The 22,788-nt window shown below is 36.1% G+C and overlaps 1 protein-coding gene across 14 annotated transcripts in view; it reads left to right on the top strand.

Moving 5' to 3' along the window:
• The window catches only part of Ssdp (Sequence-specific single-stranded DNA-binding protein), a 690,704-nt gene that overhangs the window by 100,103 nt on the left and 567,813 nt on the right, over positions 1 to 22,788 (top strand). For all 14 annotated transcript variants that reach the window (XM_081762329.1, XM_081762327.1, XM_081762335.1 and 11 more), the window contains exon 3: positions 14,710 to 14,771. In XM_081762329.1, coding sequence (XP_081618455.1) covers positions 14,710 to 14,771 — 62 coding nt within the window. The remainder of the gene's footprint in view (positions 1 to 14,709; positions 14,772 to 22,788) is intronic.

The following is a 22,788-nucleotide window of genomic DNA, read 5'->3' on the forward strand; positions in this document are numbered from 1 at the left end:
TCTGGGGCCAGTCAACAGCTCCTGTATTCCTGATATTGGATTAGTGTTGTTAACGGCTCGAGCGGCTCAGCTCACTGCTCAGTCACCACCGAGCCGAGCCAATAGCTCACCAAACCGAGCCGGCTGGAGCCCTCGGCTCATTTGGGTCGAACCGAGCCTATGGCTCACCTGAGCCGAGCCGATGGCTCATCGCAACCGAGCCAGCTCGAGCCGTTGGCTCACCTGAGCTGAGCCGAACCGAACCGGTGGCTCATCGCAACCAAGCTGGCTCGAGCCGATGGCTCACCTGAGTCGAGTTGGAACGAGCCGATGGCTCATCTGAGCCGTGCCGAACCGAGCCGGTCGACATCAGTATTTTGGATAGGAGAATAGCACCTGTGTTAGGTGAGATATGATTCCTTTTTGGTATGGCAATAGTTGAAATTAGAGATGGCCAAAGTTATTTTTCCGGAATCGAAAATTTCACTTTCCGGATTTCGGAAAAAAATCCGGAATTTAGAAAGTTCCAGAATTCAGAAAAAAATCTGGAATTGGCTATCCCTGGTTGAAATCATCTGCGACCCGACTCTCACACTTCGTTCATCCTACACCAGAACAATCTGCATGCGTTCAGCTTACGAAAGGACCATCATTGTTTAGTGAATCTGAAACGAAAAATAACGGAAAAACAGTAAAAAAAAATCTCGAAAATGTACTAGAACTAGACATAAATCATCTACACACACGATATAATATCCTATAGCACTAAAATTTACTCAGAATATATATATATATATATATATATATATATATATATATATATATATATATATATATATATATATATATATATATATATATATATATATAGTGAAACCTCTGAATAACGGACACCAATGGGACGGAAATTTTTGTCCGTTACAGAGGTTACAAAAATTTAATTTCTCTCAACGGTAATTGTATGCAGTAATATACAGTAAATACATTATGTATGAGCGTAATTACGTAATATTCAGTATGAAAATACTCTATTTAGTATGTATTTGAATTACTGGTACGGATGAAGGAGAAATTCATTTCTGTTAAACAATATTAATTGTTGCGGAATGTGTTAATATGTTCGTATACTGCAAATGATAATGCCTGTATGGTAATTTTCTTAAGGACATGTCATCACCCTGTAAAAAAATACATTAATTCACATACTGCCAATACTAAAAGTAAAAAATAGCTTTAAAAAGTATGCAATATTATTATTTAATACTGAAAATGTGAAGAAGAAACTCACCAAATTTCTTGGGAAAAAGTCTGTAGTAGTTGTCTGCCGTTTACATCCTACGGACACTAGTTTCAGTTCGAAATTTGCTTGCAACTGTTGGATCAATTTGAGAACTTCTGTTTCACTGCGATTAATGGCAAATTTCTTTAATTGTTCAACTGTTTGACAGACCAATTTGTACAAAAGAAAAATTTTGCTTTTCCAAAAAAGTGAGAGAGAAAACATTGCTCGTTGAAAAAATATTGCAAAATAAACAGTGTTTCTTTTGTTATCTAGTTATCTATGAAATTGTCGGGAAAGATGTAAGGCCCAGAGAAAAAGCACTAAATTTGTTAGGGAAGGGAAGATCCGCATAGAATTCTTGACCATACGACTAACCCTGCATGAGTGTTAGTGCTTATTGAATATTTTCTAGGATTTCCACCAGAAAGCAGTTTATTGCGGGCAGAAAAAAAAAAGAAGCATTTCAAGTTCAGCTTGAAGTTGTTCTGTTTGATTATAGATACACTTGTGGGGAAAAAAAAACTTTTCTGTCTACTGTCATATATCGCAGAACCGAGAATAATTCCTGTCCGTTATGAAGAGGTTATTGAAACGTTTGGGGGTAAAAAAGGACTGTCCGCGTCCGTATCTGAGAGTGTCCGTAAAAGGGAGGGTTTTTTTTCCGTAAGAGAACACATATTTTTGCCGGAACAAAAAAATCTGTCCGTATTATAGAGGTGTCCGTTAAGGGAGGTTTCACTATATATATACAGAGAGAGAGAGAGAGAGAGAGAGAGAAAGTTTAAAGTTGAATCCAAAATGGCGGATTTCAGGAGGTTGCCGGATGCACGGTATGATCTACTATTTTACCCTCACCTATAGCATGTGTAGGAACATCTCATCACTGTCTGTCGTGTACTTTATTTTATCGACTGTCCTAAGACTTCTGTCCTACTCTGTGTTAAAATGCTACGTTTATCGGGAAATCACCAGCTGTAGAAATCCGCCTTTGTTGCTTGTCGATTCCAAATTGTACGTGTCAAGATGCGTACAATTACCTGTGTGCTCAACGTTTTAGAGGTCGTTTTGAGTCCATAAGATACGAGCATTGTTTCTATGGCGTTGCTAACAAGGGACATCACCCAATTGTCCGGCTCCGATTTCAATGAATTTTTTCTAGTTGATAGAGGACATTATGTATTATTTGTGATGACAGAAATTTTTGCCATGGTGCATGTTTTCTATTTTTTATATATATAATTTTTGAGTTGGATGTGGTTATAAGAGATTACTGCAGAAGTCCCTTACTATCCTTTGTAAACGGAGCGTTAATGAAAGAACAACCCTGTAGATACATATAAGGCCTAGGGGGAAGTTGTATGGTAGGTATGACCTTGGCGGCAGCCATCTTGAAACCCGCCATTTTGAATTAAAGTGAAGTTTGAAAAATGAAAACCATAGCATGTTACACCTTATTTTAATAGAGAATTTTCCCAAAAAGCCAATGGTATGCTTATTTTTGTTCTATAGTTAACCAGTATGAATTTAGGACTGCTTTTAATGTGTACCAAACGTCCCTTATTCGATCTTTCAAATTGGCAACACTCAGAATTTTCACCGCATGTTTTAAGATATCAACTGGCACTTTGCAATTGTTACCATGGCTCATGTTTTCTAAATTTATTACATTTTTTTTTATCAGTTGCGATTTGTCAGTTCATGAATAGTGTTGGGATAAGCATCCAGCAAACTTTCTGAATTTTGAAGACTTGCCATGTAATTATTTATTTCCTATACCTGCTCTTCAAAAACTCGTTTACTGACATGAATCATCGCTTAACGAAACAACTCCAAATTTGCATTCAGGTAATACCGAAGACGTAGCTTGTATAGTAGATGAGACGAAAAATCAAATGAAAATTCACTTCAAAAAACAAAAACGAAATTAGATTGTTGTGTAAATCAAGTATCTTTTGTTTTATATTTATTTCTTTATTGTATATTTATTTATTTTCTATGGCAATTTTTTAGCTAGCCAGACAAAAGAAGTCATTCGTTTTCTAGCGATTGTTGTCGATGATTCATGTTTGTAAGATTTATAATCAGTATTGATCGGGAACTCAATTAAGTTACACGTCTTTATAAACAAATTACCTGTTTTCATGTTATGTTCATAGTACAATGTTTTGGGAACAGTAATATTATGCCACTTTGATATTTATATCATTGGTGCTGTTCTTTTGAAGTTGTATATATTAAAAATATTTTATTGTTTGTCGTTTGCGCAACGTGCAGGCTACATTTCCTGATAATTTTGTGTTCGTATAACACCAGTTTGTTATAATTTCATTTGTATTTCTTTACGTCACATAGGTCCATATAGGTTCTTTATGTATTCTCGTTTAAAAGAAATAATTACATTGCAAGTCTTCAAAATTCAGAAAGATTGCTGGATGCAACACTATTCACGAACTGACAAATCGCATCTCTTAAAAAAAACATGTAATGAATTTAGAAAACATGAGCCATGGTAACAATTGCAAAGTGCCAGTTGATATCTTAAAACATGCGGTGAAAATTCTGTGTTGCCAATTTGAAAGATCGAATAATGGAAGTTTGATGCAAATTAGAAGCAGTCGTAAATTCATACTGGTTAACTATAGAACAAAAATAAGCATACCATTGGCTTTTTGGAAAAAAAAATTGCTATTAAAATGAGGTGTCACATGCTATGGTTTTCATTTTTCAAACTTCACTTTAATTCAAAATGGCGGATTTCAAGATGACTGCCGTCAATGATACCCTTACCGAATCACTTCCCTCTAGGCGTAACATGTATTACCGAACCTTTTATCCACTTATCATTAATACGCGGGTTAGAAGCGGAAGTAAAGGACTTTCGCACGTAGTAAGTGAACAATTAAATGCCTGTAACTTTTCCCCAAATGGATGTAGGGGAAACTAGCTTCACCATTGTCTTCCTGATTAAATTCTAGACCGAAATTATGTATCATATTGCCCTATTCTTATTTAAAAAACTTGATCTTAATTCAAAATGGTGGATTTCAAGATAGCTGCCGTCAAGGCCATACCTACCATACAACTTCCCCCTAGGCATTATATGTATCTACAGGGTTGTTCCTTCATTAACGCTCCGTTTACAAAGGTTAGTAAGTTAAGGGACTTCTGCAGTAATCTCTAATAACCACATCCCAACTCTTAAAAATTATAAAAATATATAAAACATGCACAATGGCAAAGTTTCTGTCATCACAAATAATACATATACGTCCTCTATCAGCTAGAACAATTTCATTGTAATCGGAGCCGGACAATTGGGTGATGTCCCTTGTAAGGTTAATATACGTACGTTAACCAACCGGTAGAAGAGCTATGCATACCAGGTTGACGGACATTGCAGATATTTTGATTTCATTTGATTGGCAAACTTACTGCATGCTGGTAAATTCAAAGACCTGTAGAGCCGCAGCAAAGATTACTCATGATACGGATTTACAAGAAAAAAGACATTTACGTTTGACATCGTATATCACTTTTCCTCCTACGTCCTTATATTGAAATAACACGTTTATATGTTTGTCTATAGCAATTCGCTTGCTTTTTGACTCCTGTCTGTCAGTTGTTTTTGGAAAGGGACATGCACAGATATTAGGAAATATGAGGAAGTTGGATGAAGGCTTTGGTTTTTTGGCTTTTTAGAAAATGAAATGAAAGCTTTGGTTTTTACGTCCCACAGTTATGCCGGGTAGGGTAAATGAGACTGTGATTATGAGAAATAAATGAAGTAATGGATGGGAGGGAACGTGAGAACCCCGAGGAAACCCACGCTCACGGTGTTTGTCCACCACAAAGTTCACTTGGCGCGACCTGGGATCGAACCACGAGAGCAATGCACCAGAGGTCTACTACTGAGCCACCGTGGCCCATACTCATATTAGAATGGTACGCTCAGTAGATAGCGCAGGCTGAACTAGTTAAAATACTCATAATTGTGCAAGCACTCGTTTCTCCTCTGATTTATTCTCATTGGTTTAATTTATTCCATTGTGTACGATGTGGTTGACATATGTGTTTGGAAAATATTTTCTCTTTTGACTTAAATGTGACAATTTATACTTTTATTTCCTTCTTTTCCAGTTACCTGAAGCATTGAAGTACCCATGATTTAGTCTATCTTGGTCATTCACTGCCATTCCAAAGTAGACTTTATATATCACAAAATTTCAAGGACGTTTGCAGTAAATAACTTTTTGCTCTTGTCCTTATGAACTCTCTACAGCAGCGTTTCCCAACCTTTTTCAACTTACGGCACACTACAGGTGTAACTTGAATTCTCGCGGCACACCCATATATATATATATATATATATATATATAATTACCGTGGTATTTTAATGTGATTACTAATTTCCTTCTTACAGAGAAGAAAGCTCGATCACTGATTTTCCCTCGTGCTAAATAATTATACTTATTTTTAATTCTAATTTTAAAATAGAAAACAATAGCAATGAAATAATATAGGACTCGGGTTTTTAAAAATCCACTTTCTCTTTCGAAAACTGTATCTAACCTCTAACTAAAAGGGAAGATCACTAAATAACGAACAAATAAACAAATCTCCTATACTTTTAAAACACAAATGTAGGTAATTTGTATGCATGCTTGCTTTGTTGAATTTATTGAATGATATGTTAAAATTTCAAGTTACGAAATAGTCTGCAACAACAAAGAAGTAATAATGGTCATGACAATGATAAATACGTTTTTCAACATTAAAAATGTACAGAAAAGTAACACAGTATGAAATTTAAAATTGTAGATTTATAGTAGAGGTTCATAGTAATGTGAAATATAAATATACATTTTCCCCTGTCTTGCAATTTGGTTCTTATAGAATTAATAATTTGTTTCGATTTTTTCGCGGCACACCAGCGGCCCATTCGCGGCACACCAGTGTGCCGCGGCACACCGGTTGGGAAACGCTGCTCTACAGACATAACAGAATGGATGGACCTCGACATGACTGAAATATTACAAATTATGATATAGATGTTGTTGCGGATATAGATTTTGTTAACATTTGAAACATGTAAAATTTATGGGGCGATTGTATTACTCGTATTCATATTTTATAAAGTAAAACAGTGAAGTAAATTATTTGTCAAGGGAAAATTAACATAGGTTGGTTACACTGTTGGGAAAAGGTTGTGTTCCCCAATACTGTATGTCTTCACTATCTTTTATTTGCTCAATCGGCTGAATGCACTACGTTTTACGAAAAATTTTAACAAGAAAGACATGCGGTGACACAATTCCAATATGACAGGATATTTTATTGTTATAAATATATATACCTTTAAATCCTTATAAATAGGATTAAAACATTCTGCTCAGTGTGACACGTTTTGCTTCTACCACGAATCTCTCGATCACTGTTGGCAGGTTCTTCAATCAAATTTAAATGCAACTTAACCCAACCGACGTTTTAACATGCACATATAAATTCATTAATATAGCCAGAATCCATATTTTTGATACTACTACCTACATAAGCGAAGTTTGATGTAAAAAAATACATCTTTTCTACTTACTTTCAAGGTAGAAAGACAGAAAATCACTATTATAATACAAGGACAAAATGAGTGTTGCATAGTGTTGCAAGATTTCTACCACATTTTGTGTATCTACTCGCTTCAATTATCTGCTGTCAAATGATGTTGGTTCCGAGTTACTGCGACTCATACACCCTGAGATTTGGGACGCTAACGCCATTTGGTGTGCAAAAGACTCAATTCGATTTTTTAGACTACCTGATAACCCTAACTATATATATAACTACATGAACTCCCTGACATAAAATAACGAGTACTCCCGGTTGACGTGGAAGTTGAAATTTGACGTGATTGTAGTTTTCGTGACTAACTCACAGGAAAATTGCCAAAAGTTAATATTTTTAATTTTAGGGGGTCTAAAGGGGGATGAAAATTTCTCCATGTTATTTAATTGGGCTTTGTCTTTACTTATCTTACGTTTTAGATGCTTGGAATAAGACTTGAAATTAACTTTGTAGGGGAATGTTTCTTTGTGGAACTGAAAAATCTTTTTTCATGTTTTTTATATGTGACATCATCTACATCCCAAGATGTTTAGGCACTTCCGGCAGGATTAGAATGATGAAACTTGGCATGATTGTAGCCTTGCGGGAAACCCACAGGGAAATTACTAAAAGTTAATGTTTTTAGTTTTTAAGAATTCTAATGGGGAAACGAATAAATTCCCATGTTTAAATCAGCGTTTTCTTGGGCTACAAAATCTTATCTTTTTAGATACTTGGAATAGGAAAGGAAACTTGAAATTCGGTAAAATTGTGGGGTTTAAAGGTGTGATACCTTGGGCTGAGCAAACACAGGGCCTAGCCTGAAGGTTATTATTCTAATATATAACATTGAAAGTGACTGTGACTTCATAATTTTTGAACCACTCGACCAATCTCTACCAAATTTTCAACATAGATGAGGTTCGAGTCTGGGATGATTTTTATCATTTTACTTCAACGGCGCAAAATAGAGGAAGGGGAAATATTTAAAAATGTTGGAAAATAACCGATATTAATGCCGAATCCATAGTTTTCTGGGCCACTAAGACGAACAGTGACACTTCTGATGCCGTTTAAATCCAAATTCAGCCCCCGTTGTAGGGATACGCACGAGACAAGATTTGAGACTGTCTCGTCTCGAAAATGTGCTGTAAAAGTGATGTCTCGACTCGAAAAGTATATATTTTTCTATTGGAAGAGCTGTGTCTCGACTCGAATTTTGTCAGGAAAATCCTGTCTCGACTCGACTCGAACGCATCCCTACCCCGTTGTACTTTATATCGAAAATAAATATTCTCCGCGTGCGAAGAACGGGCAATCTGCTAGTAAAAACTAAAAGTGACTCGTTTATCAACGCCTGGGGCACACAGGCTATAGTACTGTAGCTAGAGACATGAAATTTAATCGAAAAGCTCGCCTTGTCACGAAAACAAGTTTTTTTTCTTTATAAGTTATCTTAAGATTCTAGTGTTTTTTAGAGTACTGGTGGAGTAGGCTTATCTCAGGAATCCCTGAAATTAAGGAGATGAACTCATCGTAAAGAACTGAATACATATCTTAACGTTTTCAAAAATGTCGTTATTGGAGGGGGGCAGTTTGTATAACAAATTTTCCGTGTTCTTTATTCGATTTGCAATGTAAGGATTTACTTAAGCTGAAGTTAAAAAATCCGTTAAAGTGTTAATTGAAAATAAGAAAATACGTGTTTTGTCGATTTCAAAAAAAATTCTCTCCTAAAGGGTTAATAGAGATAAGAAGAGGTATAGCAATTAATTTCATATTCTTGGATCAGAAAACACTTGAATATCAGAATTTACTTAAGTCAGAGTCGTGAAATTTTGCACATAGCATAGACTTTTCATTAAAAATGAGCAAACACGAGTTGGAGCGTTTGGAAAACTTTTATTCTACAGGGAAGGAGAACAGTATCTATAACATATTAAATATCCAGTTCTGTATTCATTAAACGTTGTTCTGTCTATGCAAGAAGCTGTGGAACTTTTGTTAGTATGTACAGGGAAAAAAAACTACTTCTTCCTGCCAACAAGGGCTAGCTGGTGTATATATGTGCGATTTCCGTAGTGTAGTTAACAATCCCTGGTCTGCACTGACTGCTTAGAGGCAATGAGTGAATATTCGGTTAACGATCTGCAGGCATCGTATAATGTTGAACATACTGTAATTTATCAAAGGATTGATTTGTCTTTGAATATTGAATATTTAGTTCATTCTTGACATTTGACTTTCTTTTTCAGTATTTACAGTTCAGTAAATAATATTAAATGTTGCGTACATGGTGTCCGCCTAATGTGAGTTTGTTTGTAGAGAGCATCATTTTGAGGATTTCCTCAAGTTTTTTCCCGTTTAATCTTGCTCTGTCATTGTACAAGTTTTCGAACATAATTCACTTACATACTCTGTATTTTTCAGTATACGGTACCTTTCTTAAGGATGAGACTTCGTGGCTGTAAAAGAATACAGAACCTTTATACGTTAGGGATATTAATTATCGCGCCCGAGCCTTCAACCCTGTGCACTGTTAGTTAAAATCATGCTTGAGAACACTAGTTTGTTTACTTCAACAAATGTATGATTTTGTCCTTCAATCAACATGGGATTGCACAAATATTAACGAAAGCTCCCTCTTAACTATCTGGTTAGCGTACGTGCGTTTGACGCAGGATACTCGGATCCGACTTTCCGTGGGAGCTCGTGTGACTCGAATTACACGTTAAGGTGAGCTCCCTCGTTGCCATATGGTTAGCGCTTGCGTTATCTGATTCCCGGCGGGGGCTTTTGTGGTTCCGATACAACGATAAGTTTTAGGTTCATGTCTCATATAGCTTTGATGCTGAAAGAGATGCTAAGTTAAATTCATTCATCCATCCCATTTTAAGCTGTAGATCCACGTCTCATATAGCCTCGCTGCTGAAAGGAACGCTATACTCAGATCAAACCAAGTACTCAAATCTAAATATGGTTACGGCCCTGAAGTTGAAATTAAATCGTAATGATCTTTGTGCTTACTTTGAAATAATTAAATTGAATTAATACAAGATATAAGTAGCAATCAAATCGTCATGATAGTTTTAGATCGACTAATTCCCAGCGCTAATGACATATATTAGCGTCACTGTTTACTGTTATGAATTAGCATAAAACACTGAGACGTTTATCGTATACAAATAAAACTGTGCAAATTTCTATGTGGGTAGTGCGGCCTTCATGTTTGACTTATTGTCTTCCCGGTGATAATAGATAAACAGGAGAAAGTGATAGTGTTGGAAACGTAGCGAAAGTATCGAATATTTCATGAACACGGAAAGATATCGCTGCTGGGCACCGATTACTAGCATAGTTGTGCTAGACCTAGCATGTTTCCGGGCACACTAGCACTAGCATCTTGATGTAGGCACAATAATAAGAAAAATGCCTACCATAATTTTGTTTTTATATTTGTTTCCTTGTGGTAAAGCATAGATAGTTGAGTGATTCAATGCTAATTAGTCTGAAAACTTTAGAAAAATATCAGAAATTAATTCCAATGAAAGTTTTATAATAATAATAATAATAATAATAATAATAATAATAATAATAATAATAATAATAATAATAATAATAATTTTTTATTATTATTATTATTATTATTATTATTATTATTATTATTATTATTATTATTATTATTATTATTATTATTGGACAAGATAAAAGAATCAGTAATTTTAGAATCTCTTTCCCAAAGGAAACTTTCAATTCACATAAGGTGAAAGTAATACTAAGAAAATATTGATAATCCACATTAAGCTCGATCGGATTATTTTGTTGGTTCTTTGGATTGGAGTTCAGAATCTCATTTCAGCACTGAATCTATATGAAACGTGGACCTACAGCTTAACGGAGGACCGAAAACACATGAGCTCTCCCCGGGAATGGAACCTGGGTTTTCCCGGTCCACCTCTGAAATAATCATTGAGTAAAGTATTTTCTTTGGATACAGGAAATCAATAGTTTAGTAAATGAATTTCATTATTATTACGCGTAGTTTATAAAACTATTAAGCTTAGCATTTTTTACCTGGCAAATAGCATAATTATGTGCCACAACTATCACAATACACCTTGAATTAGTTGTCAACGCTGCTGTTGCGTCAAATATTACACAAAGTCACACGCGACAAATGCAGTGATGTACAGATCAAAGCTGATTTGTCGCGGCAATACGGTGATCTCTACATATTTCGAATGCATGCGTGGATCCTCTATCCGTCTGTAGTTATCCCTGTTGTGCAGCGACCGCTCTGCTTCCGTCTTTACGTCATTTGTCGGGTACGTGTGTTTCTGTGTAATATTTTGTCCTAATGGCGACATCTTTCCGTGCTCATGTGATAGGCCAATTTGACGTTACATCAACACCGCTTTTGTGAACACCTCTTACATGCAAACTAAACTACTTTTGACTCACATTCATTCAACATGTTTTGTTAAATTCAAGTCTACTATCACCTTCGGCTTGCCACTGAATTATCTCACCACCCGGCATGTGATTCCTAATGTTGTTTCTCAACCATCACTATTCCCCTCATTAATTTTCTTCGTTCTGTTTAAACCACTAAGAAAAGAACTGGCCATTTTACTATTACTCTGTTAGTGACATAACGGAGCTCAGTTAGGAATATGTGCTACAATCTGTTTTGAAAAGAATGTGTACATTTACATTTGCCTACAGAACGTGACTACTGCAGGTGGAATTGAGCATTTAACTTGTATGTATTCTTCTACTACAAGAATTAAAACATTAAATAGTTCCGGGTAGTAGGGGGCAAAGTAAACAAAAGTTAACATGAGAAATGAATGCTCGAAAATTAAATTTCATGTTGAGCGGTAATACAAAAATGCTCCATAGCAACCAGTTCTCGTGTCTGTACGGGAAATCGTTCCCTTTCCCTCTAGAAAACACAGTTTAAATACATGAATATTTCGACTCTTCATAAAATTTTGATGAAACGTGCATTTGTTTAACGCTTACTACTTGGAATGGATCAGTTGTTAGTTTTATTTTATTTTATTTTTTATTTTAGTACATATGAAATGCTATAATCTTAAGTAGACATTGTTTTCGACAGGTTTTTCATTACTTAACCAGTACACCAAAAACAGCACAGTTAACTTCTAGACATTCATTGATAAGAAACTTCTTAAAAATAGTTGTGTTTAAATTGCACGTATCTGGTTCAATTAAAGTTTATCAGTACCGAGGCTATATGAGACGTGAATCTAACCACTGTATGCGTTAAAAACTTTTTCACGGTGAATTGAACGGGGGCCTCTCTGTACCAAAGGCACCAGCCACTCAAACAGCGAGGAGAGCTATATGTTTGTAAACACTAGAGAATCAAGACGCAAATATTAGTATATCATTATTTGCAGCGCTTTCAGTAATAAGATCTCAACTAACACTTATGGCACAATAGCTGAAGTTTTACTTTATGGCTCAACAGAGTGTAAAACTTCACATATACCTATTAAGATCATGTTTTCATTATTTTTCCCGTAGTTCTAGTGTCACAGTAGGAGAACATTACCTTTCGTTGAAAGGGCTACTAACAATAAATAATAAAAAAAAAAAGATAAAACTTTTACCGGAAGGAGAAAGGTAAAAGAAATTTGTTTTAACTTAGTGCTAGTGATGAAACTACGTTTAAACATCCAAAATTGTAAATACTTTTGTTTATTTACAAACTATAGATATAACATTGAAATCATTTTACAATGAAATTAGTTATTTTCTGAATAGAGACTGTCAGGACATGTTTGACAATACCCTTCCGACATTTATCTTGTGAGACTGCGAGGACCAGCATGAGAAGAGGGGGGGGAGACTTTAATCAGAATGGTCATCTTTTACGGGGTTCGTACGCGGGGCCATCCGATTGTGAAGCGAGAATGCTAACCATTGAACCATCACCAAATGTTACTGTTGCCTACATTTTTGCGTACGTCGTGTCGCTGTACTCAAGTGACCATGTGCATCATGTGTTTCGTGAAGTAGTGTTCTTCAACCGTCACAGCGTGAGACAAGATTGAGCGACGGACAGGACATACTGGTAGTTCCTTTCAGTGATGCCAAACTGGAGGCGTAGAAATGCTTTCGCCAGATCATTTGTTTACTTGCTATTAAAGAAATAAATAAAACAAACTAAATTCAATTGTTGTGGAAATAATTTTTATATTGTTTTGAGAAAAAAATAGAACTTCAATGCAAAGTATTAAGAATATATATAAAATTTCCGATAACCCGTAACTTTTACATATCTATGCATATTTTTAATTGTGAAAGCGGGTTACTATGTGTTTCTCACGTTTATTTGCAGGATTCGGAGAGGCCCCAGTGGGGGGGAAAGCTGTGCTCAGGTTCAGCCGAAGCAAGCATTCCATCCCTTCGAAGCTAGAGAAAAATCGTGTTGCCGCCTGAGCTCACTTTATAGCCCGGCGTTGCCAAGTTGTATAATGAAGCACGAACAGGGGGGAGGCGAGAGAGGAACCATGGCGTACGAAGTAGCTTCAGCATCCAGACCGTCGGACTAACACAAAACTAACTTCATTCCAGCTTACATCCTTGTATTTTTTTCAATATTTGAAATTGTTATGTTGTAGTATTTTTTTTTTCTTACTGAAAATATTACACGAATATTGCTTTCTTTTAAAAGTCCTCTGAGACATTGCCACTATGTTAACACATGGAAGAAAAAATCACACGTATGGAAATTACGAAATATTGCTAGCATAGCCTTATCTGTTAACTTTATAGCAGTGGTTTCGAAGTCTGTGAAATCCTGCACAAAAATCAATACGTGTTTTAGCGTGGGACGAAGGGGACAACATTCAACCTGTCATTTGAAGATTTTAGTTGGAAGTAAATTTGGCGAACAATGGTAAATGCATACCATATAGAAAATAGAGAACTCGGTAGCAAAATATTAATGTGAATGTTCCATGTGTTCATCAATGTGATGTGTGTGTGTGTGTGTGTGTGTGTTCATTCAAGATCTTTTTCTCTCTCATATATATATAATATGAGAGAGAGAGAGAGAGAGAGAATATCACGGTGGTCCTTATTTTTCGCCTTACATTTTTTTTGTCTCACCGTCAAAAATGGTTCTATATCAGTCCAAAGTAACCCACTAAAAATATTAGCTCAATTGAATAATATTAAATGCTCCCTCAAGCGACCTCACTTTTGAGCGCACTTACAGTATGCAATATGAGGCAGATGGACCTTGTAAGTTCGGAACTAATAAGATATGAGGACTCGATCTTAGATAGGAGTAATTGAAGTAAATAAGAAAGTTCTTGATTACTCTATAGTATCTCATGCCGGACATCTTGGGTTCAGATTCATGTTTCTCCTTTCTTACGATGTATGGGTTTGGAATAGCTTTTACCACAAACACATATCCAACTTGCCTCTAATCATTTAATAACTACTATTATCATAATATCTATTTATTGACTTACAAGGTCCCTTTGCCTCATATTGTAAATGCATTCAATACTTGAGGTCACTTGGAGCACAATTGAGTATTATTCAGTTGAACCAATTTTTCTCACGGATTGCTTTATGATAAAGAACCATTTTAGGAAGCGAGACAAAAAAAAAAAAAAAAAATAATAAATAAATAAAAACTCTGGAGTAGAAATTTATATAGTCGACATTTTGCGATACTTACCGGTAGAGTAAAATTTCAGTCTCCAAGTACACCGATTTCATGGACATTTCATCATGAAATAATGAGTTTTTTTTTTCTCTTTAGATACAGTTTGTTAATACGTGTTTTTTATTTTTCCAAATTTCAGATAAGATGGGAGAAAAATATAACGTTAGGGGAGCCGCCTGGATTCCTACATTCGTGGTGGTGGTAAGTACATAATATAAATCACTTAAACTATACTTGACAGTGTAACGAGAAATGTCAGTTGAAATGAGAAAAATATAAGGTCATCTAGTAGTTCGATTTAAAATAAATCAAAAGTAGTCATAAATAATAACAGTCCAACATATGCAGGTTTTGTTCAGTCACACTAGATTGTTTTGCATATTTGTCCCAAGTTGGCGAGTGTGGTTATGTTGTAATAGATCAAGACATACATATTGCCGGAAATTCTTGCATGTGTATGTGTGTATGTATGAAATTTATTTAAGTTCCGTATTCAAGTAATTTTGCCTATACTAGTGAAAAATCCTCTTCCGTTGATTTCCAAACTTTAATTACAGTAGTAATACAATTGAGAAATACCACCATAAGTTTGTGTTGCAAATTAAACTTGTTGTCTGATATTTTCCTAGTAGGAACTCTTCCTTTCATAATTGCGAGATTGTATAACTGCTTTCCTGCGTCATGAAAACAGGAGGGAAGGAATAACGGTAAGTATTTTGGGGTTTGTATTGTAAATGCGAATACCGGCGTAGAAGTGAAGTTCACATGTAGCTTGAGTTATAAATGTACTATAAGCAACTCAAGTTTGTTGCAGTTTCAGGATATAATATTAGTGGACCAGAAACTGTATTGTGAATGTTCACATTACGGAGTGACGCAAGAGGTTTGCTTGTGAACATAGGGTAGACGTGTTCCCTTGTAAGTGAATTTCAATTAAATCAAGAAATGTATTCAAGAAATAGCTTCGTAGTCAGAAATGCCTTTTCACATGATTTAGTTTAATAATTTTATGGTTCCTGACATAAAAATGCTGCATATCGGTAATTTATTAAATAATATAATTAATTTTGTAGCGTCCGATAACATGTATGAGCTTACATTAAGCTTGACATAGAAGTGTATACTTTCTGTGAGTCATAGTAGAAAGTATTGATGATAGTAGTGTGAATCGCCCGGTTAATACTACTTGGAATTATAAATATCTAGACTATTTCCTTATTCCACAACACTGTTGTTTGTTTAAACAATAAGACTTCAGTTTTTAAGTTCCATGCCTTCTTCAGCTGGCGAAAGTTTTTATAAATCGAATTTTTGTATAAGATGCATACGTTGGACTGCTACTTCAGTGTGTAATTTAAATCAATGTTCTCGTATATAATAATAATAATATGACTGTTTAAAAAGTCTGGAAGTTTACTCTTTAAAATAAAGTGTTCAGCTTAAAATTGTTTAAAAAATGTCACCGAAATGTCGTTTAGTCATAGATGGAGTCCAGTTTTCACGCGCAATAAATCCTCACACGAGAAAAGTGTGTTCTGTGGGTAGTGCATATGAGTTTTTTCTCTCTCGGTCTTCTGTTAATGAATCTTGAGTCAAGTTTCTAGGATATTATTATTTCAGGCATACCAGTCGAATTTCTGAGTGGTATATTAAGTAAATAGAACTGTTAGATCCTCTGATTTGATCCTAGGTCATATCAGTTTGGGGTGGACAATGTAGTAACCTTTATATATATATATATATATATATATATATATATATATATATATATATACATACTTTTCTATATTCTCCCGTATATTTATTAATTTTTTCCATGATCATCCGTCTTTTAGCCTACATAGCATAACCATGGGACATTTTTTTTCTTTTTCTTTTGAAATCCTTCTACGGGGAAACCAAAGCTTTCAGTTTAGGGGCAGGGTTCTTACTTGGCTGTAAGTTAAAACTACACTCACTAGCCAGAACATTATGACCACTCGCTACTTTTTGAACGAAGTCGTTATGCTGACGTAAGACACACGAGGCACAACGCAACCACACGCTAGATGGTACCAGGAATCTCATTCGATTAGTCAGTGTGATGCTTGTGCGTAGTGCGGGGAAGGCCGAGGATATATATATATATATATATCAGCGCTTGATTTTGTACAGATTGTATCAGCCAGACGGCTGGGAACAGGCATCTTGGAAACAGCGGTATTCGCGAGCTGCTCTGCATAGTATCTTCCAGAGGTAGGAGAAGGACGGTTAAATCATCACTAAACCCCAAGACGTAGGGCGTCCACACTTCATTAAGAATGCTAGACGTCGTTGGCTGCCGAGGTTTATACATCAGCACAAACTATGCCACAATTAACAGCATACTTTAACAGAGGGCGAAATACACATGTGACCGGGTACACAGTTCACCGTACAGTTAGATATGGGCCTTCGCAGCCGATGTTCCACGCACGTACCTACGTTAATCCCATGGCATCGTTGATTATGACTGGAATATGCACATTCCAATAATCATTTAACAGCCGGGCAATAGCACACTGTTAAATGGTCCAGTCAGCTATGATACTATTTTCATTTTGTCGATAACAGGGTCGGAATTCTTCGTCTTCTAGGTGAACAACTGCTTGAGGCGTGTGCAATAGGACGACAAGAGGCCATTGGTGTGTCTGTTATGATTCGGGGAATATTCACATGGTCATTCATGCGCCTAGTCGTGTGTGTGAATGGTACCATATTGGCTCGTGTTTTATCGGCAGGTCATTGCTGATCATGTAAACCCATTCATGTTGACAATGTTTCAAGCTAGCAATAGCATCTTGCAGCAAGACAACGCTCCTTGTCACGAATCCAGTGTGTGTCTATAGTGGTTCGATGAGCATGGTGTTGAATTTCAAGTGTTGCAGTAACTTCCAAACTCATCCAGTCGTATCTCAATTGAACACCTTCGGAATGTCATAACGTGAGATCCGAGTTTATCACCTTTCTCCACGGAATTTACAGAACTTGTTTGCAGATGTAGTGTGCCGTGCATGCAGTTACCCAGCAAGGTCTCATTGCTTCCATCCCAAGCCGCATTGCTGCTGTCCTGCGAGTCAAAAGTAGACATACCAGGTATTAGGTGGGTTTATGGGTGGTTAGTTGGTTTAGTGGCTGGCGCGTACACGCGCCTTTGGCACACGAGGTCCCAGGTGTGGTTACCGGTGGGATAATCTTAAAAATTTAATGCATTACGGTGGTTTAGTTCCATCTTAGCTGTAGTCTATGTATCATGTAACCTCGAGGCTGAAAGTGACACTAAACACTGAAAAGAAATAAATGTAGTTATCCTGCTATGGATTGCTCCACGGGTAGTGAATGTGGAAAGTGTCGGTCCTCCTGGCTAGATTTTAACAAACTCATTGAACGCAGATCCAGTCCTCTGTTCATATTGGTGCATCGACGAGGGCTGACAACTCCATCTCGAAAAAAACAAAAAAATGTAAATAAATAGAACAGAATTGTAATTCAGTAGATTTTTCTGTGGTAAAGTAATTCCCTGTCGGACTTGTGAAGAACGGTTGATGGATTTTGAGGTTAGCGTCCCTTTCAGTAGCGAAGCTTTATGAGACGTGGACCTACAGTTAATCGTGAGATCCGAACCACATGAAGTCCCGCTGGGAAGCGAACCCGGGTCTCCCATGCAAACGCATGTACGCTAACCGCTTAGCCACGAGGGAGGGCTCCTATTACACACGATTGCTGCAAGAGATCTAAATCTAGCAGATATAAATTAGAAAATAAATCAGGTTGAAAATGGGACGGGTTTGCGTAGGTCAACGGAGTTTCAGATATTAGAAGCATGGAGAAACACAATCTTCCCAAGTCTCCACTCAACTAGGGCATTGTGGCTCAGTAGTAGGAGCACTCTCCTCTAGTAAGAAGGATTCTTGGTTCGATCCAAGGTTAAGTGAGTTTGTATTAGACAGTGCCGTGGTAGTGGATTTTCTCTTATCTGCCGTTTCCACCCACATTCTCAATTAATCGGGTCCTCCAGAATCATTCCTTTCATAATCAACTGTCTTCTGTAGTTTACAGAGCATGACCATGAGGCTTCAAATTCAACACTTCATTTTACTTCTTTTTTCTTAAGTGTTTCTACGGTAAGCCAAAGCTTTCTACCTAGAAATTGCGTTATCGATTACTACTATGCTGCTAACATTTAAGAAAGTTGAATTCTTGAATGATATAATACCGTACATTCTGTTAGTAAGGTGATAGTGTGAGTATGAATAACTAGAACGAAAATCAATTACTTCAAAAAATAGGTTTCTACTGATAGTTGGTAAGAAAAAACTACATGAGAACAATTTGACAATGACACTGAAACTTTGCAACGTCTTGTACGAGTATATAATCGTCAGATCGATATATTATAATGCATATACAGTGAGTTACAAAATTTGTCACAATATTTTGGGAATAGATTCCTCAGATCTAAATAAGTAAAGTTCATATGGACCCGTGGTCGGAAGTGCATAATTTCGTAGTTATATGGTGCCGAAAACGTGAAAAATGAACGTAGTTCCGTGGTTCCATTACTATAGAACTGGTCGTAATCGGACCAAGACATCACTGAGGAAGTAGTGTGTGAACTATCCATCTTCCAGAAACTCTGGTGCTTGCACAATCATTTTTGCAATTGATTGTTTGGGAGTACCTGATCACTGTCCATCGTTTGGGAGAGGCTGTTTGGGAGTACTTGATCACTGTCCACCTACATCTCTAAAAATTAGTGTGCAAGTATCTGATCATTCTTAAATGTGGATATTTGGAGAGTTCACATGCTAGTTCCTCAGTGATGTCTACCAGACTATGATAGGTCCTGTAGTAATGGAGCTACGAACTTCTTAAAGTTCACTTGTTTCATGTTTTCAGTACTCTAATACTCCGAAACTATCCGCTTTTGAGCACAGGTCCACATGAACTTTTTTTTTCTGATGTTGATGTGAGGAATCTGTTCCCAAAATATTGTGACACATTTTTGTAACACCCTATATAATATGTACTACTTTACATCGTGGCACGAGAATTCGAAGTGATAATTGACCAAATGAGATACACAAGCATCTGAAGCCCATATGTAACAGTTGCATGGGCTGCAGGTCAAAGCAAAACGTCGTTATCGTAAAGATACGATAAAGCTTGCTAGCAACTACATTCATCGTAATGCAGAAACTGTAAACGATGGAATTTTTGATGTTGAAAGACTCAAGCACTCAAACATTAAGCACGAATTTTAAGTTAGGGTTGGAAACAGGTTTGAAGTTATCCAGGTTTCAGCAATGGGAGAGGATGAAAGCAATATCATCTTCGGAACCAGTTTAGACGAAATATGGGGAAACATAAAGGAACAGATGAAGCAAACTAAATTGTTTTAAATAAAATAACATTCAAAAATTATCTACCCGCATTTTAGGCACAAGAGAAAACGGTGCATGAAAGTTCGAGTTGCAGAAATAGAGAAAAATAACAAAATACATAAGATATGGGAGTTGTGTAAGGAAATAAACAGATTCAGGAACGAATATCAACCCAGATTTACATAGTGGAGGATGAACGTGAAAACATTCTAGTTGATCCTGGGCATGTTCTAGAAAAATGGAAAATGTGTTCACTGAAAAGTAAGGAAAAAGACAATGAAATATAGAACCTTTAGTTGGGGAACCTTTCCTTTTACGGATCTAAACAGTAATTAAAATATAGAAGTTGAAGAAAACAACTCACTAAGAGGTGATTTAATTTCAGTTGAACTTCTTAAGTGGAATGTACCCACCTATCAGACAAGTATATACACGAATCTGACTGATGTGGGGGAAAAAAGCTAAGGGATGACACTATTACAGTACCGATAGGTAAGGAATTAGGCAAAGCGGATAGCAATAATTACTGTGGAATTTCATTACTCTGAACCTACTACAAATTTTTACGAATATTCTTGTAACAATGTTAATTTCTGATGGTGAGTGATTGAATTGGAGATCGGCAATGTTAATACAGTTTACGAAAATATGATTAAGTTTAAAGGAAAAATGCTTCATACAATTGTAGAGAAATTGGAATTCCTAAGAAGGATGTAAAATTAGTAAAGGCTTGTCTTAGCAGAACTAGGAGCAAGGTGTGAATAGGATTGTTTCAGCATTCATAACAGCCTGAAACGGGAGACTCCTTATCACCAATACTCTGCTTTAAAATAAACGATCAGGAAGATTAAAGATAGGAACAAGGAACTAACGTTAAAAATGGCCGTAATCAATTGTTTGTATACGTAGTTGACGTAGAGATTATGTAAGATCAATACAGGAAAACAAAGCGGTTATCAACATGTTAAGAAAACGGAAAGGAAGCAAACGTAGAAAAGACGAAGTACAGAGTGACCCAAAAGTAGGTATACAAACCAACATCATGACTATTAAGAAAATGAATTTGCTTGTTTTGGTTTGTTCCTAGCTTAAGGTATAACTGAAAATAAATTAAGAATAGATAAGGAAGAAACTAAGTCAATACATGTATGGATAACAATAAGTAAATGATATAAAATGTCATGACCGATCAGTACTGGACTGTATACCTACTTTTGAGCCACTCTTTATATGATGGGAAATACGTACAATCACGTTTATAGAAGTGACAGAAGCACTGTAATCGACAGGTGTAAAGTGGGAATCATTGACAAACTTTAATACTTACCTGCAGTTGTTGAACCCCATAAGAAGTCAGTTAGGGAGACAAATTATATAGGCATAGACTTGAAAAAAAAAATCTGTGCAGGACTGACTTTTAATTGTTATTTAAACAGTATATATTAGATTTATGTCATGTCCAATGAATTGATTTGGAACTTCGATTATGCAAAAAATTAGGAACTGGAAGCCTCCACATTATTATATTCACACGCTTGTATAGCAGGTCAAGATCTACATCTACACTATGTGTGATGTTTGATCCCAATAACAAATTTCAAAAGGATGACTCAAAATTTGACTGCCGTAACTCGTAAACTGAAAGCATGGACAACGTAATATTTCACATGCTTATATTGCAGGTTAAGGTTGATCTCCATTTTGAGCTTCATCTCCGTAGGATGAGTTCAGTGTATTAGTTTTCAAAAATATGACTTAGAATTTGACCATCCATAACTTGGAAACCAAAAGTTAGCACAATATAGTATTCCAACTGTCACAACAGTTCAAAGCCTAGCACCATGCCAAGTTTGATTCTGACCGGATAGTTCGATTGAACTCATAAAATATAAACCTAGGTTGTACCCCTGATTTATTTGTCTATTTGTTAGCGAAAATCAATTGAAACAAGAAAAAAAAAAAATGAAAGTCTAGTTTCGACTGGAAATGTGTCACTATTTGGCATAGAACTCTTGCCGTCGTGACTATATCGTTGGTAATTAGCACGAAGAAATTATCAACAATTCAGGGTTTTGGAAAGAGTAATGATAAAAGTGTTTGAAGGTAGAGTATACGTGCCAACTAGTAAATAGAGAAAAATAACTCATAACTTCACAGTATGTGCACATCACAGGATATTATCCAACTTTACTAGATCAAAACGCCTAAGATTGAGAGAACACATCGCTAGTATAAGAAAACTACGTAAAATGTATATCTAGTTTAGAAAGCAAGTAGCAGGAAACATTTCGATACGCCTAGAAGAGGGTGGGAAGGTAATACACAAGAGCCCTCGATAAGTAGAGCATAGTATGGGACAAAGAAAAGTTTACCAATTCTGACTGGTTTAGTTTGACACATTTTATAATGCAGTGGCGTTCTAATTCCTAAGTGCATTGACTGTATGAGTTGGGGTAAACATTTATTTGAGAGCAAGCACAAGAATAATAGCAGCCGATAGAAAAAAGATAAAAAAAAAAAAAAAAAAAAAACTTGAAACCAGCTCCATTCACCAAACGACTTAGATGTTGCTTAGAACCTTCTTTTTTAAGGATAAATTAAATCTGGCGAAAATATAATGCAAAAGACACGTAATAATGCAATATTTGATCTCAGGTTTGGAGCCTGAAAGTGTGGTATGGTAATACAAACAAAACAACAACCCAATACCAGTACTAATAGAACTTAGAAAGCATGACCAGTCCATACCCGGAAGAAGATTGTAGGGTGTATTGACTTATTTTTGTACTCAAAAGTTATTTACTTTGGTAAGCACA

This window comes from Thermobia domestica, chromosome 6 (assembly GCF_964235325.1).
Source record: "Thermobia domestica chromosome 6, izTheDome1.hap1.1, whole genome shotgun sequence".
In the NCBI taxonomy this organism is placed as follows: Eukaryota; Metazoa; Arthropoda; class Insecta; order Zygentoma; family Lepismatidae; genus Thermobia; species Thermobia domestica.